We start from the raw sequence: 13,940 nt of genomic DNA on the forward strand, positions 1-13,940 counted from the left end.
GACAAAAATTAAAACATTGGTATGTCATCAGTGTTTCTCTCATAGCAAATCCCATGCTGAAACCAAAACACAGCACTGTTCTTACTACTAAAAAGAAACCCAGCTCTGACTCAGCTGAAAAACAGGACAATCCAGTAATTGTACCTTTTGTACATGTCTTTGATGAGAGCGACTGATAAGGCCAGGTCTCAAAGTTTGTTATCCAGACATGACTTTCAAGTGTAACTTCACAGCATGTAATTAATCTGAAGAGGCTCTTCTACCACTGTATCATGGACACGGCTGAACTCATGTTACACTAATAATAATGTATGTTACTACAAGATTTCTCTTTTATTGTCTCAGAAGGAGGTTATCTCTCCCAGTTAAAGAGCAAGAGTTAGGTGGCAAAAGAAAAAAAAAAAAAAAACCACAGAGGAAAAAGGATCAATGTGTCCTTTTCCTGGATTTTATGTTTTTCATTTGTGCAAATGATCCAGAAAAAGCCAATGCCTGGGAATTAAGTTTATTTTAAGAGCTCTCCAAATATGAAATGATTGGTTTGAAAAAAGGTTACAAACAAAATCAAGCTCTCATTTGTAGCTCACTGAAGTCCTGCTCTTTGAATCTATTTCCAAGAAGGCTGCATCCACTCTCTTCCTTCAGTGCCCACTTTGCAAGCATTCACTCTTGGAAGCAGGGACATAGAGACTGTGACCATCAGCATCAGTTTCCTCAAAGACGTAACCAGGTGGGTCTTTGTAAGAGGCCAAGCATCTGACAATGCCCTTTGGTGTGTAGCTGGTAGCGTAGGTGGTTTTAGCATCTAGCAGAGTGTGATGCTTTTGGCCTGACCAGCCAGGCTTATAGCTCTTCATAACTGTGACTGGATGAGGCACATAATGGGTCTTAAAGGTAGTCAAGAAATCCATTGGTTTTGCTGGGAAAGTCAGCTCTGGAGCATGAGTGATAGGTTTTAGTGTCTTGCACAGCTGAAGCTTATAGTCGTCCTTCATTACAGAAGAGCTACTGAATGGCTCAGTAATTTTTTTAAGCTGTTCCAAAGGTCGACACATCTTAGCTGACTTGCCCTTTGGGTGCTTGTAATCTAGCTGAGCAGTGGTATGAAGGTCCATTTTCTCCAGAGGAGGAAGATATACGTCAGGTTTTTTGGTGAATACTGGAGCCCATGGCCAAGCTTGGTATTTTTCCTGAAACTCAGTTGTAGAAGAAAATGGAAGATCATGGAGAAGCTTTGGCTGGTATGGCTTTGCCAGCTTGGCTGGCTGACCAGCCAGCCCCTTGTAAGAAAATTTGTGAGTAGTGAGGCCATCAAATGGGTCATCGCTGACCTTGTATTTCTCATATTTGTGGACATAACGTTTCTTCAGAGGATGTGGAACATAATTCACTCTATAATTAGTTACATTCTCAAAGGGAGACTTGCTTTTCTGGACCAGATTCAGAGGTTTGCAGCTTTGAGTGGTAACTGGCCCCTTGTAGAGATAATCAGCCTGGACAATGGTTCTGTGGTCAAATTTTTCTTCTGATGCACGAAACCTGTCATCTGGTCTGATCAGCTCTGTCTTTGGTTCATTCCAGTGCACATAGTCATCTGAAACATAAGAGGAATCAGTGCTCAACTGAAGTTTTTGGTGAGCTTAGGCATATACCATATTATGTTTTATTACATTTTCTACTGTAATAAGTATTTGTTGATGTTGTAATGATTGACAAAACCTATTAAAAGAGCTGCTGTAGAACAAGTTATACATTAGTGCGCTAACCTCTGAAAATCCTTAGCATCTACCCAGAAAATGGAATTAAAATAGTCCTATACCCACCCATACCTACTGAGATGGTGAAATACAACGTAGGAAGACTAAATTATATTCTCAGTCTTGCAGAAACATTTTCTGTAGGGGACTGAGTAGGTGCTGTCCTCATGCTCAGTCAACCAGAAATCATGGAAGTGGAGTATCATGGCACTGACTTCGACTGTTTCATTTACCTTCCTGCAGCTATGTTGTCTCTCGTTTAGAGCACAAGCAGAGTATGCCTGTGTCTGAAAAAAGCTGTTCAGGTGTCTCCCACAGTATCTCTAGGGCAAGGAGAACCGTATGTCCTCCATTCCACTCTAAAAGCCAGGTCGCAGACCTGCACTCCCCCTTTGTACCTTCTCATTTGGGGATGATCCAATTTCTCAACTGCACAGATGTGATGCTGCCTACTGTTTGCTACTGTTTGCTGAGTTTAGGGTTTTGCAGCTCATCTTGTTATCAGTAAGCTGTGCTGTGTGGCATTTCCTCGGCTCTTGGCTTTGCGTTCTGCAGTACTCCTGCTGTCAGTATGGGCAGGAACTGAGAAGGAGCTCGTAACTCTGTCTCCAGTTCTTCCTTATTATAAAAACACCAAGCCTACACTGATCCAAAGCACTGAATCATATTACAGAGATGGTGCATACTCCAGAAATCTTTCTATCCACATTAATGACTAAGAAAACATTTTAGGTGACATTTTAGAGGTGTACCTTCCTTTCTCAGCACGGTACCAGGAAAAACAAATGAAGCACTGAGACTTAAAAAGATTTGTCCTCAGTCACACTAGAAATCTATTGCAAAGCTGCCTAAGTCTCCAACCGGTGCTGCAGCCACAAGACCGTCATTTTTTTCCCTTCCTAGTAATCTTGTGCAACTTTCCCTAGAGACCATTATGGTTACTGGTAGGAAGTTGAAATCAAATAGCCTTGGAGCTAAACCAAGTCTTTTTTTTTTTACCTCCTTTCAAACCTCATTGAGAGTCATGAGGCAAATAAGCTTCCAGCTGACTCTGCTCAGGAAGGAAATCTGGATTTCAAAGTACTAGAGAATAAATGATGCAATTAGGTATCAGGATATTTGAACTCTCCAATCCAAACAGAGTTATTCCTTTTGAATGGCTGTACTACACAAACACAATTACACAAAGGATGTGTTCATTACAATGTGAAGTTGAACAAAAAAAAGTAATTTTTTGCCCAGATTAGGTGTCCAATGAAAGTCCTTCTCAATCAAATCAAGTTGCTCTGCTCTAGCACAAGAGAGGAAGCAGCAGCCCCAGGTGCCATGCTGCTCCCAGTGAGTACCCTGGCCCTTGGGTACAGAGTTGCCTTCATCCCACTAATTAGGGTAGTCAGCTGAGAATATGGGCCTGCCTATGTGCACCAGCATAGATATCATTTGCCATTATTGGTGCCACTGAAGCCCAGGCTGCATGCCCTGCTAGTGCCAGGGGTCTTTAAATGCCCCAGGTGCTCGTGTTCTAGGGGAACATGAGATGTCCTAGACTGCACTGCTGGGATGCTGACCTTGTGCCCGTGCCTAGGGGACATCATTTTCCTGGAGAGACAGTCCAGCAAGGTGAACCACAACCACATAGAAACATGTGTCATTACATGGAATGTATTCATAAAGTGCTAAAAAGTGAGAAGTTAGTGAGATTCAGCCCACCTCTAAGCAAGGGCTCATTCAGAGATCTGACATTTTAGATGCCAACCAAGAGTTACTAGAAAACCTTTTGGGTTCTCCCATCGTCTTTGTTGGAAAATAGTCTATACATTTTGGATGTAACCACAGCTTTTGCAAAATATTCAAAATATGATAAGCAAGTCCATCTGTCTTCAATTTTTAAAATTTACAAGCTCTACACATTTGGAGACCTCATAGGCATTATGGATTTATTTTACTTAGTGTAAGCCAGCAGTGCTACTATGCTTCAAAATATGTTACAATTTTATTGTAGCTCTAATTCTTCTCCCACAGATATTAATAGTTTCCCATGTAGCACAATCTTGAAAACATTAGCGGGTGCAGAAGGGAACAGAGGATATAAACCATATGTTATCGGAGGACTAGGCACATCTCACTATAACCAAGCAAGACAAAACTAGAATTAGATTACGTACCTGCAGATGGCTAGAAACAGCTACACGTGTAGCTTGGAGGAGACGGGAATTTTGAAACCTTAAGTTGCAAAGTCATCTGCAATCAATTGTGATATGCAATAGCTTAACTTTAAAGCTACAGTGTCATTTCGGTTATGGCGTATTTAGTCTGAAGGAGTATGACAATACAGTAAGAAGAGAAAGGTATTTAATACCAATACAGCACTGGTTTATATGCTGCTTAAATATATGAATTATGATAATTGAATAGCATGTTTCAAAATTTCACACCTAAGTAGTAAACAGTAAAACTTTGCAAAGTTTAGAGAATAGCAAAATCAAAACTTGTATTTTTTGTGAATCTGGGCCTTTAAAAGGGAATTCATTCAGTATGCAACTTGATCTTTGAGGGTGTTTGGATGAAGATTTCCATTTGCAGTGTTTTGAAAAATACTGCAAATTATAACCAAATGTGGGTGTAATACATTTTATTAGACCTCTCGAGTAACAGTTAAGGTGCTGACCTAAACACTGATAAAAGACAAAAATATACATCTGGTTCAGATACAGAGAAGTTAAGGATATCCAAACACAGAAGGAAGGATCCTCTGTCTGTGCAAAGCAGCCATTTTTTATTGGTTTCACTGAAGCTATTCCAATGAATACCATTTGGTGACATTGCTTATGCAAAACGAAGTGTTCAAAATTGTGTAAACATGAGTATTTTGCACCTGTGGGTCAGAGTCTTCACAACTCAAGTCATTCTAAATGGACAGTATTTCCTGTGTGCTTAATGTAAAAATCCCAGTTTATGCTATTGCAAACATGCAGCTGCACTGAAGTCTGACTTTCAGTCATTTTAGCTGGATAATATTCTGTTATTCATTCATATGCCTTTTATTTCCTTAGTTCCTTTATCATTTTTAGTTTCAAGAAGAAAATCGTTTCTGTACATTGGGGCAAATCTCAATGTCAGTACCAACTGTAATCTTTTATATTTGCACAACCTTTTTTTTTTTAATTAAAAAAATATTTTAAGAAATACACAAATGCTAGCTGTCTGCCTAGCAATGGTAGCTAGCTGGAAGGTGTGCAGAGGGGAGGCAAAATCCTCTGATTTTCTACTTATGACTTACTACCAGAACTAACAGTTACTCTACCGGTGTAACTGAAAGTTTTCTCCCAGCGCATGTAGAAGAGAACTTGTGCTAGTGGAGAGAAAGGAACAAAGACAAACCACCTACATCAAGTTACTGCTACTAAGAAACAAAGGCATACTTAGATGGACAGTTCACCTGATTTACCAGTATGAAAGCCTGAGTGCTTTGAACATTTGTGTGTAACTTCTGTGTATATGTAATACCCATATATGTCTCTTGCATATCCATAGGTTAACTATGCAGTACACACAAAAAGGGTCCCATGCTTCATGACCTGCTCAGACCTAGCAAATTATACGTATCTTAGATGTATCTGATGTACTGAATGTATGGACCAGCCCTGCAGTATACCAATATTAAGTTCAGTATATCCTAAAGATGATGTTGCTGGACCCACTTGCAGGTGTTCATACAGCCCTTTTACCTGGGATACCTGTAGGCCTGTCAGACATACAAAGGAGGCGAATTCAGAGAGATTCCAATGCTACCATTAACACGAGGCTGTACTCCCAACAATTTGTGTCTCTGTGGTTCCTGCATAGCTTGTTGTCATACATAGACAGAAGGAATAACTGCACTGCACAGTCTTTTGATCTGTCTTCTTAAAAAGTGAAGCTACTGGTGAAGTCCCAAAAGAAGCTGCAAGGGTATGTACCTTCGTAAGTGGTTCTTGTATCCATCTTGGCACTGGGAATGTGTTTCGTCACACATGGAAGGCATGAAGGTACTTGAGAGTTAGGGTAGGAGTTATAATCTTGTTTATAAGTGGAGGTCAAATCCATACTTTCATCACTCTTGACATACTTTTCAGGTGGTTTAGGTTTCCGTGGCAACACTTCATGAGCTATGTAATCTCCCCTGCGAAGAATAATTTCATTATGTCTTTTAACTTAAGGAAAATGTTACATTCCCTTTTCTGGACACACAAAGAAATTAATACTTCCCCTGTCTAGTATGTATGGGAAACATGAGAGAGGCAACAATAGCTTTCCCAGACAATACACTGCACAGCAGTTCAGCCCCGAATGGGGAGATACAGGAGAAGTTTCACAGCAAAACACCATATGAGGAAAGAAAAATCAGCATGGTCGGACAGTCACCTTTTTCTCACGTACCATTGTAAAAGAGCTATTTTTAGATACTGGACTAGCGATACTTGAATCCAATAAAACATTCCAGAAACAAGATGGAGAAAAAAATAACATTACTCTTTGACATTCACTAACCTGAACCTATTTCACTGCCCACACCCTTTGGTACGGGGCAGAGTCTGCTGCCTGGCACCAGTGAATTCAGTTGGAGTACTTTTCCACAGGTGTGTAGATCTGTTTACACCACAGTCAGTACAGGAGCTAGTCTAATATTAACACTGTGCTTTGCATCTGGACTGATGCTGGATGGGCAAGAGCCTGAGCCTCTGAATACACTGTATTAGCTAGGTATTTTAGCAAATAAATAAGGTTCTCCAAAGTCTGTGTGGAGCAGAAGGGAAGATAATATACATTGAAAAATTTTAGGTATAGGGGTAAAAATAGAAAAGCAGAAGTAAAAATTAAAATCCAAGAGCATCAAAAGACATGTTGTAGCCCCTTAGCATACTTTTGTCAGCAATTTAAAGCCAGTGTGTCTTTTAAGACTGGCCAAGAAAAGACAAGCAGGAACACAACAGGCATGCAGCATCCTCAGTAGCCAGGAGGGCTCAGTAACAGAGAGGGTCTTTCCCAAACCGCTGACGGTACGCTGCACAATCCCACATTTGAAACAGCTGAGCCTGTACCAGAGGCAAGTAACATATCACAGGCAGGAAATTCTTCACCTTTGTGATCAAGGGTTTTCTGGCAGTGAGAGTACCTTTTCCCACTCTGACTATTACAATATAACAGAACCTGCTGTGGAGATCACAGAGGAGAGATTGACCTGCTGATAAATCAGTAGCAACCTGCATCCAAGATGCCATGGAAAAAGGTACTGCCTGCAACTCCCAGACTTTATCAAGGGGGCTTGCTGCTGCACTACAACACCTAACACTCGGCAAAGTGTTATTAGGGAAGATTATTGACAATTCAGTGTTTTCTGAACTCACAGTCCCTGCAGTTGTTCTCATACACTGTCAGTTTATTCTCTCCTTAGTTTAGTCACCAGAACCAGAGCTTTTAGCTAAGAGGTGGTTGCATTTTTCCACTAGGCCTTGGAACTTTCATGCTGGATGTCTTTTCTTTCCAATGTTGCCCAAAGGACAGCAAGACTTGCAATCCAATGGCTAACTGTTTAGGCTTTATTTTTTCACTTCTTACAGGGGTAAGCCAGTTTCACATATTTGGTACAGTGAACGTTCTGAAGAAGCAAATCTAAGTTGTTTCTGTGCTTTCTTACTAGTCTGCTTTTCTGAAGTTGTTCTAAATTTCAGGAGTAACTGTTACCATGGGAATCACTAGCCTTACCTGAGCAAGGACAGTTTTGCTAATTGAACGTGAAGTTTCTGAGGACTCCTTGGCAGACCATGATAGCTGCCCCTCCTCGTCTGCCTTAAGAGGACACCAGTGAGCCCAGGATTTAGTTACAAGCAGACACAGAGATGTCTAGCTGCTTCATCTCATGCTGGAGATGAAAGGCATATATAAAAGTGAGGTCTGCTCTTTGAAACCCTCTGATCCTTTTGGTTATTGCTGAAAACTTCTGCATAAACAGAGGCATCTCAAATGTCAGTCAGGAATTTTGGGCTTCATCAGCCGCATTTGTGATTTAACCTGACAGCTCTGAAAAAGGCATAGGTAGGGGAAGGAGTTGGTAGAGCTTCTGTGTCAGGATGAGGACAAATGGGTGGTGTTAGCTGTTAAGACTTTATTAATAGCCATTAGCATCTCCTAGGTCTCTAATTCAGTTCAGTAAAGACAAGAGTGGTGTTGCTCATGACTGTGCCTGTGATGACAGAGGAAGTAAACATAAATACCAGGCAGCAGCTGCTGTTTGAGGAAAGGGAAGCTCTTAGATTAAAGGATCAGATTCCTATTTTTTATTAGTTTCTCCTGTGGACAAGTGCTTGGCACACCACTCTAATAGCATCTAGGAAGATGGAACAGAGCAAGTGTGAGGACTTCTGCTGAACACCAACACTAAACAACATAGCTGAGAATCAGAAAAGCCCAGCATTCCACGATTACTGCCTTGAGGAAAACACTCACACCCTCTTTACAATCAAGCTCTACCATATTCACACCTCTTTGGAAACAGTCACTCACATTACAGTGTACAAAGTGCCACACAAAACACAGAACAAAACAAAAATACTCCTCCAATTATCATTCATACTTTACTAGACAACATTTCTGATGATTTCCCAGAAGCCTTCCCAAAACAGAAAGTGAGCAACAGCCAAGACCATGACTGTGCTTCTAAATCCCATGCATTCTCTGATCAGATCACATCTCAACATCCAGGAAGTGCAAAAAAAAAATAGCTGCTTGCCTCCACTTCAACAACTGGTCTCAGACTTTCATTCCTCTTTCACAGAGTCCTTGTGAGTGTTTGTGCAACTGCAATGCTGTTCTTTTCAGGCTCTCTCTGTGAAAATCTATCATTTTTCTTTTCTCAGTTACTCGGCTCACACACACACATTTTCTAAGTCACAGTCCTCACTCTCTTTCACTATTTTTCATACTTTGTAGTCGAGATGCCTTCCATGCATAACTCTGCTATCTTCTGTGCATTCTTTGGCTTAAATGAGTCTCTGGGAACAGTGATGGGATAAGAGGGGTATCGCTCCATGTACTCTGACAGCATGCATGGCTTCTCATTCTTGTTATAGGACCTTGTGGGCAGGTGTGGACAACGATGACATCTGCAAGGGAAAAAAATAGCATAGGAGTTAGTAGCTCACAGGCAGCTGATCAATAATCCTTCTCTATCAAAGTTACTGCAGCTACAAAATAATGGATAAGTGAGCATTGCAATGACTGCTACAGCCTTGATTATTTAAAGTGCAAAAGCATAGCCTGCACAAAGAAAGAGCTGTTTCTGTCCACTACTATAGCCTGCAGTAAAAAAAGTTTATGAAGCCAACAAAAACAGCCTAAGAAAAGCCAGTTCACCTAGATGAAGAAAAAGGCAAGTTAATCTGAGATACAGCCAAGTGCACCATATTGTGCTGGACTAGAAACTGTATTTAATATCCCTTTTGTTCAATTTTTCATAATTTTATTATCCTACTTTGCCCACACATTGAGCTCACTTATGTAGACAAGTGAGCACAAAGGGTGACAATTCGGGTGTCTCTATTCACTCACACGTGGGCAGCACTGCTCGGTCCATCTCTCTGAAAGCAATTCAGTCAGCATACAGCAAGACCTCTCCATAATGTGTGTCAAAATGAGGACAGTAAGAACAAACTGAGGAAGCTCCCTCCTGACTGAAACTAAAACACTGCTATGGATTGTAAATCATACCTTCTTTCCACACTGGGACCAGGCCAGAGCAGGGTGGGCAAGGTCCATCCTGTCAAAAAGAGGGCTGGGATCCCGCCCTCAGATTTCTTCCCGGAAATATAACAGTTTATGTCCCTTTCTGGTTTGAGTCAAACCTGCTACAGTCAGTGCAAAGGTTGCTGATTAAGGACTTCAGGAATCAGCCCACAGTAATTACAGTGAGAGGGGGAGGCCTCTGGTTTTATGTCTCATACATCATGCCTGCCAAAATCAGTGTTCCCTATTGGATGTATGTTTTCCAATGCTATGCCTAGTCCAGAGCTAAATTACCCATTTGAAAGGACTTCTATACTTAACAAAGTCCCCATTAAATTAAATGTTGAGCAATCTAGGATTAGTAGATGTCTGATTACCTAAATTTATCTCTGGTCTACATTCAAGGGTACACCTTCACATACGGAATCATTTTCCAGACTAGTACAAGAGGGGAAGAAGGGACTAGAGTGCTCAAATAAAATCCAGCATATTTTTGACAAGACAGTTTCTCTTTTGGATTACAAATCCTTCTGTGAAATTATAAATTAGGAGGAGTCATAGTAGATTCATTTTTGACTTAGAGAAGTTTGGGGTTTGGACCCAAAGGGACTCCTTACAGAGAGTAAGGCAGACTATCCCCGTCAGTTAAAATAATAAAAGACTTCAGGTTGGAGATCTAAAAAAAAAAAAAAAAGATGCCCCACTCTCTTGGGAACCTTATAAAGTTCCAACTTCCATGCAACTGGAGGAGAGGTAAACAGGAAAATGGAAAAAAAATCAATATTCTCACTCACTGGTCCATGTGACTTTGGTGGAATGGATTTTGTGACAAAAATCTTCCAAACACAGGCTGTGCTGACACTTTCTGGCCACACTTTTGGTCTTCCAGCATTTCTAGGAATTTTTCCTCATTCTCCAAGGGAAAATGATCTGCCTATTCTTCTGCTTCAAGTCTGCTGGCTTCACACTGCCTCTAAGTGCACTTTCATTTCCCTACTCTCTTAAAGTCTATGATGCAGCAAGCTAGTCTTCAGTTTGGCTTTGCAGTGCGTTGATGAGGCCCTTATGTTAGCTTTTTATGGTAAAATTGCACTCATACTGGAGTGGGGGAAATAGCTATAACTAGTTCATCACGGCCCTGCATACAGTGCAGACACTGGCCAGTAGTAGCATTTTGCAAATAAAGAATGTCTGATCAGGAGAAAATCACCTCAAAAAGGAGAAAGAGGTTTGACACATTTGCATGCACACAGTCTTCACTGTGATTTTGGGCAAAAGTTTAACAAAACAGAAACATGTATTTGTAGATGTATAGTGCTCATCAGTGCCAAAAAAATTAAATGCTTGGTTTTCCAAATTCACCCTCATCAGAATGCCACCACCAGGAATCCAGGGCAGCTGGAAGGAGGGCAGTACCCTGGAAGAGGACAAAACTATGGGATTTGCTGTTACATGTCATTGTGGGTGCATCTCTTTCAAAAGCTGCACAAGTTGTCATGGTCATCTTTTTTTAGTGACATAGCAAACTCTGAGCAAGGCTCTACATTAAGCTCACTATACTCCTCATGGCCACTCTTGCCTTTATGCACAATTTTTATCTTGCTTTCCACCTATGCAACCAAGAAAATAATATCTTTCGTATGATCATCCTACTAATCTGATTTCAAATAACTGTACTACCAATACAGTTCAGAGAGCTTTGTTAACTTATCTGTACTTCAGCACCTGAAAGTTCACAAGAGGTAATTTGCAGAATTAAGTATTATCTTCCTAACTCTTTCATATATGTCCTTTTTGAAATAATGTAAGCAAAGATTAATATTGACTCATTTGAAACAGAATGTATAGCAAGTATAAAGGAAGTCTTAAAGATCCTGACTGATGTTAACCCAAACAACTGTGCAAAACCAGGCAATCATGCAGATGGAGTAACTCTTTTATGCTGTCAGAATTCACTCATCCTAGCTAAATGCAGCAAACAATGGAGAAACTGAAGCCAAAACTCAATTTCAGGGGTCCCAGGAGCAGTCTTGGAGAGAGCGCACACTAAACATTTGTGGCTGCATTACTTTTGGCAGCTGACCCAAGACATTAGCAAAAGGAAAGTCCAAACAGTCTAATAACTTTAGCAAATTATTTGTGGAAACCGTATCCTTTGAAATTGGAATATGCTCTTGACAGGAAACAGGTAGATGTCTATGTCCAGAGATGCTAAATTTGGGCGGTAATGGATTTAACTTTCACAAAATGAATACAGTAATTTATCTGTGCCCTCCAACTGAGAACAAAGTTTCATACCCCTTTCCCCCAAGAGAGCAGTCAAAACTTAATTAGACCTGTCATGAAGCACTATAATGCCATCCTCACTGCAAACCTGAGAGCTCTCAGATTTCAGCACATTAACACAATTACTGCAGATCAAATTTTACACAAACTCATTATGATGGATTTTGTGACTTACTAAAGCAAGACCTATTGAGGTCTGTCCTTGTGTGTGCATACCCACTGCACCTAACCAGCAATGACGGAGCAAATACCAATTTCTTTCACCTATTAGCTTGTATAGCACTACCATAGATCAAGTAGAGGTGCACACTTGATATTTATCTGAGATGCGACAGAAAGCTAGAAAGGTATTTCAGGTAAATAAAAAAATATATATATTTACATATACGTTCTCGGATAATTCATCTGTAAACTACAAAAATTAACCAGTTTAAGTAGATAATGTTGTTTCTGTATGTGAAACAAAGTATTTAAAGTTTTAATGTCAATAATATTACTGTAGACAGATGCCAAGAAGATTTACCTGTGCTTAGGATGCCGATGAGGTCAGTAAACCCTGACTGGGATGATGGAGGCAGGGACAACACAGTGACAATTTATTGACTCTAGTGCTGAATAGCTCAACCACATTAAAAGTTTGAAGGGCTATTACGGACTGGAAAACACCACATTTAAAAGAATGATCATTCCATAGGGAGGCATTGAATGAAGGCAACTTCCCTGCTAGACTGGTAACTATCAAGAGCTGATCGTGCAGATGAGAGGCATTGTTAGATGCTATGTCTTATTTCTACCAGTGGAGGCAAAACCAAGACCAAGTGACTCCGCAGAGGCTGCCAAAGTAGCTGTATTCAACTGTTGCTGAATTCTGTCTCCATTGGTATCTGGGCCATGTGCCCTGCAGGTTGTGCTTCCTGCCCAAGCACTAAACCAGATGAGTGCAGCAATACAGACTTTTTTATCAACAACTGAGTACAGTAAGAGGGACTCAAAACAAGGAGACAAACACATTTACCATTTGTTCAGTAGGCAAAGGACACTGATGTGAATGACAGCAAGCTCATATTGTCTTAGCCATTGCTGCCAAACTGTCTAAAGAAGTGCCATGCTCTCCTTCCAATCATAAGGGATAATAGTCCAACCACAAAAATTATGTGGCCATTTCTACTTGAAAGACACACAAGTCTAAACTAGAAATCATGCTGTATGATCATGCTTTAATGGCAGGTATCTCCCTCAAAGGTTAGAGCCAGGACAGAAACCTCTGCAAAACGAGAGGCAGGATTCTCAGACAGGATTTTCTATGAAAACTTATGGCCTTGTTCTCACTTTGAATTAGGGCTACTTTACTTTGTTCCGTGACACAGAAAGGAAAAAAACTTTTCTATGTAGATTGAATTTCCCATGTCTAAAGTAACAGGATGTCTGCCCTGAACTGTGTCTTCAAGAGTTTCTTTACTACAAATACAAGAAGAAAACTGTGCTACACATGGAGACTTCTTTGATACCTATATTACAGCCTTTCAAGTTCAGTGTGGGAAATATACTCAGTGTTTTATAAAAGACTGTCAGTTGCTGCCACATCAAATAGGATATAACATAAAAGTAAGGGTCTTTGAAATCCTTTCATCTGAAGGTATGTATTGATAGAAATCACTGTGAACTGCGGTTTTGGACTGAAACTGCCAGAACTGACCTCAGAACCAGTGCAGAAATTTGTACCTACACGCACAATGCTTCAACTGCCATTAAAAACACCAAAAATTATGATCTGGCCTTCTAGATGCCAGAGAAAAATGCAGCACCAAAGCAGAAGCAAACATTCCAATTTTAAAGAAGGCTAACAAGGAAGAACCTGGTCATTATGGGCCTGACAGTCTCAATTCAGTACCTGATAGAATTATGGAGAAGGTTATTCTGGGTATTATTGAAAAACACTTGGGAGACAGCACAGTCACTGGCCGCAGCCAACACAGGTTCACGAGTTGTCACAGAATCATAGAATGGTTTGGGTTGGAAGGGACCTTAAAGATCATCCAGTTCCACCCCCCCTGCCATGAGCAGGGACACCTTACACTAGATCAGGTTACTCAAAGCCTCATCCACCCTGGTCTTAAACACTTCCAGGGAGGGGGC

At 40.6% G+C, this 13,940-nt stretch overlaps 1 protein-coding gene across 1 annotated transcript; it reads right to left on the reverse strand.

The window, feature by feature from the left end:
* Positions 1 to 641: 641 nt before the first annotated feature.
* SAXO1 (stabilizer of axonemal microtubules 1) lies at positions 642 to 8,883 on the reverse strand. The gene is made up of 3 exons (XM_010175310.1): positions 8,720 to 8,883; positions 5,717 to 5,919; positions 642 to 1,594 (listed from the first exon to the last, which is right to left on the reverse strand). Exons 1-3 carry the CDS (start codon positions 8,839 to 8,841, stop codon positions 642 to 644), a joined length of 1,278 nt encoding a protein of 425 aa, XP_010173612.2. The 5' UTR covers positions 8,842 to 8,883.
* Positions 8,884 to 13,940: the final 5,057 nt, after the last annotated feature.

Source organism: Antrostomus carolinensis, unplaced genomic scaffold, assembly GCF_000700745.2.
Source record: "Antrostomus carolinensis isolate BGI_N321 unplaced genomic scaffold, ASM70074v2 scaffold9269, whole genome shotgun sequence".
NCBI lineage: Eukaryota > Metazoa > Chordata > Aves > Caprimulgiformes > Caprimulgidae > Antrostomus > Antrostomus carolinensis.

Excerpts from the sequence above, each read along its gene's own strand:
- SAXO1 (XM_010175310.1), bottom strand. The coding sequence starts at position 8,841 with ATGCTGTCAGAGTACATGGAGCGATACCCCTCTTATCCCATCACTGTT. Across the intron at positions 5,920-8,719 it reads GAAGGCATCTCGACTACAAA|GGGAGATTACATAGCTCATG; the intron begins GTATGAAAAATA and ends TATTCTTCGCAG. Across the intron at positions 1,595-5,716 it reads TACAAGAACCACTTACGAAG|ATGACTATGTGCACTGGAAT; the intron begins GTACATACCCTT and ends CTTATGTTTCAG.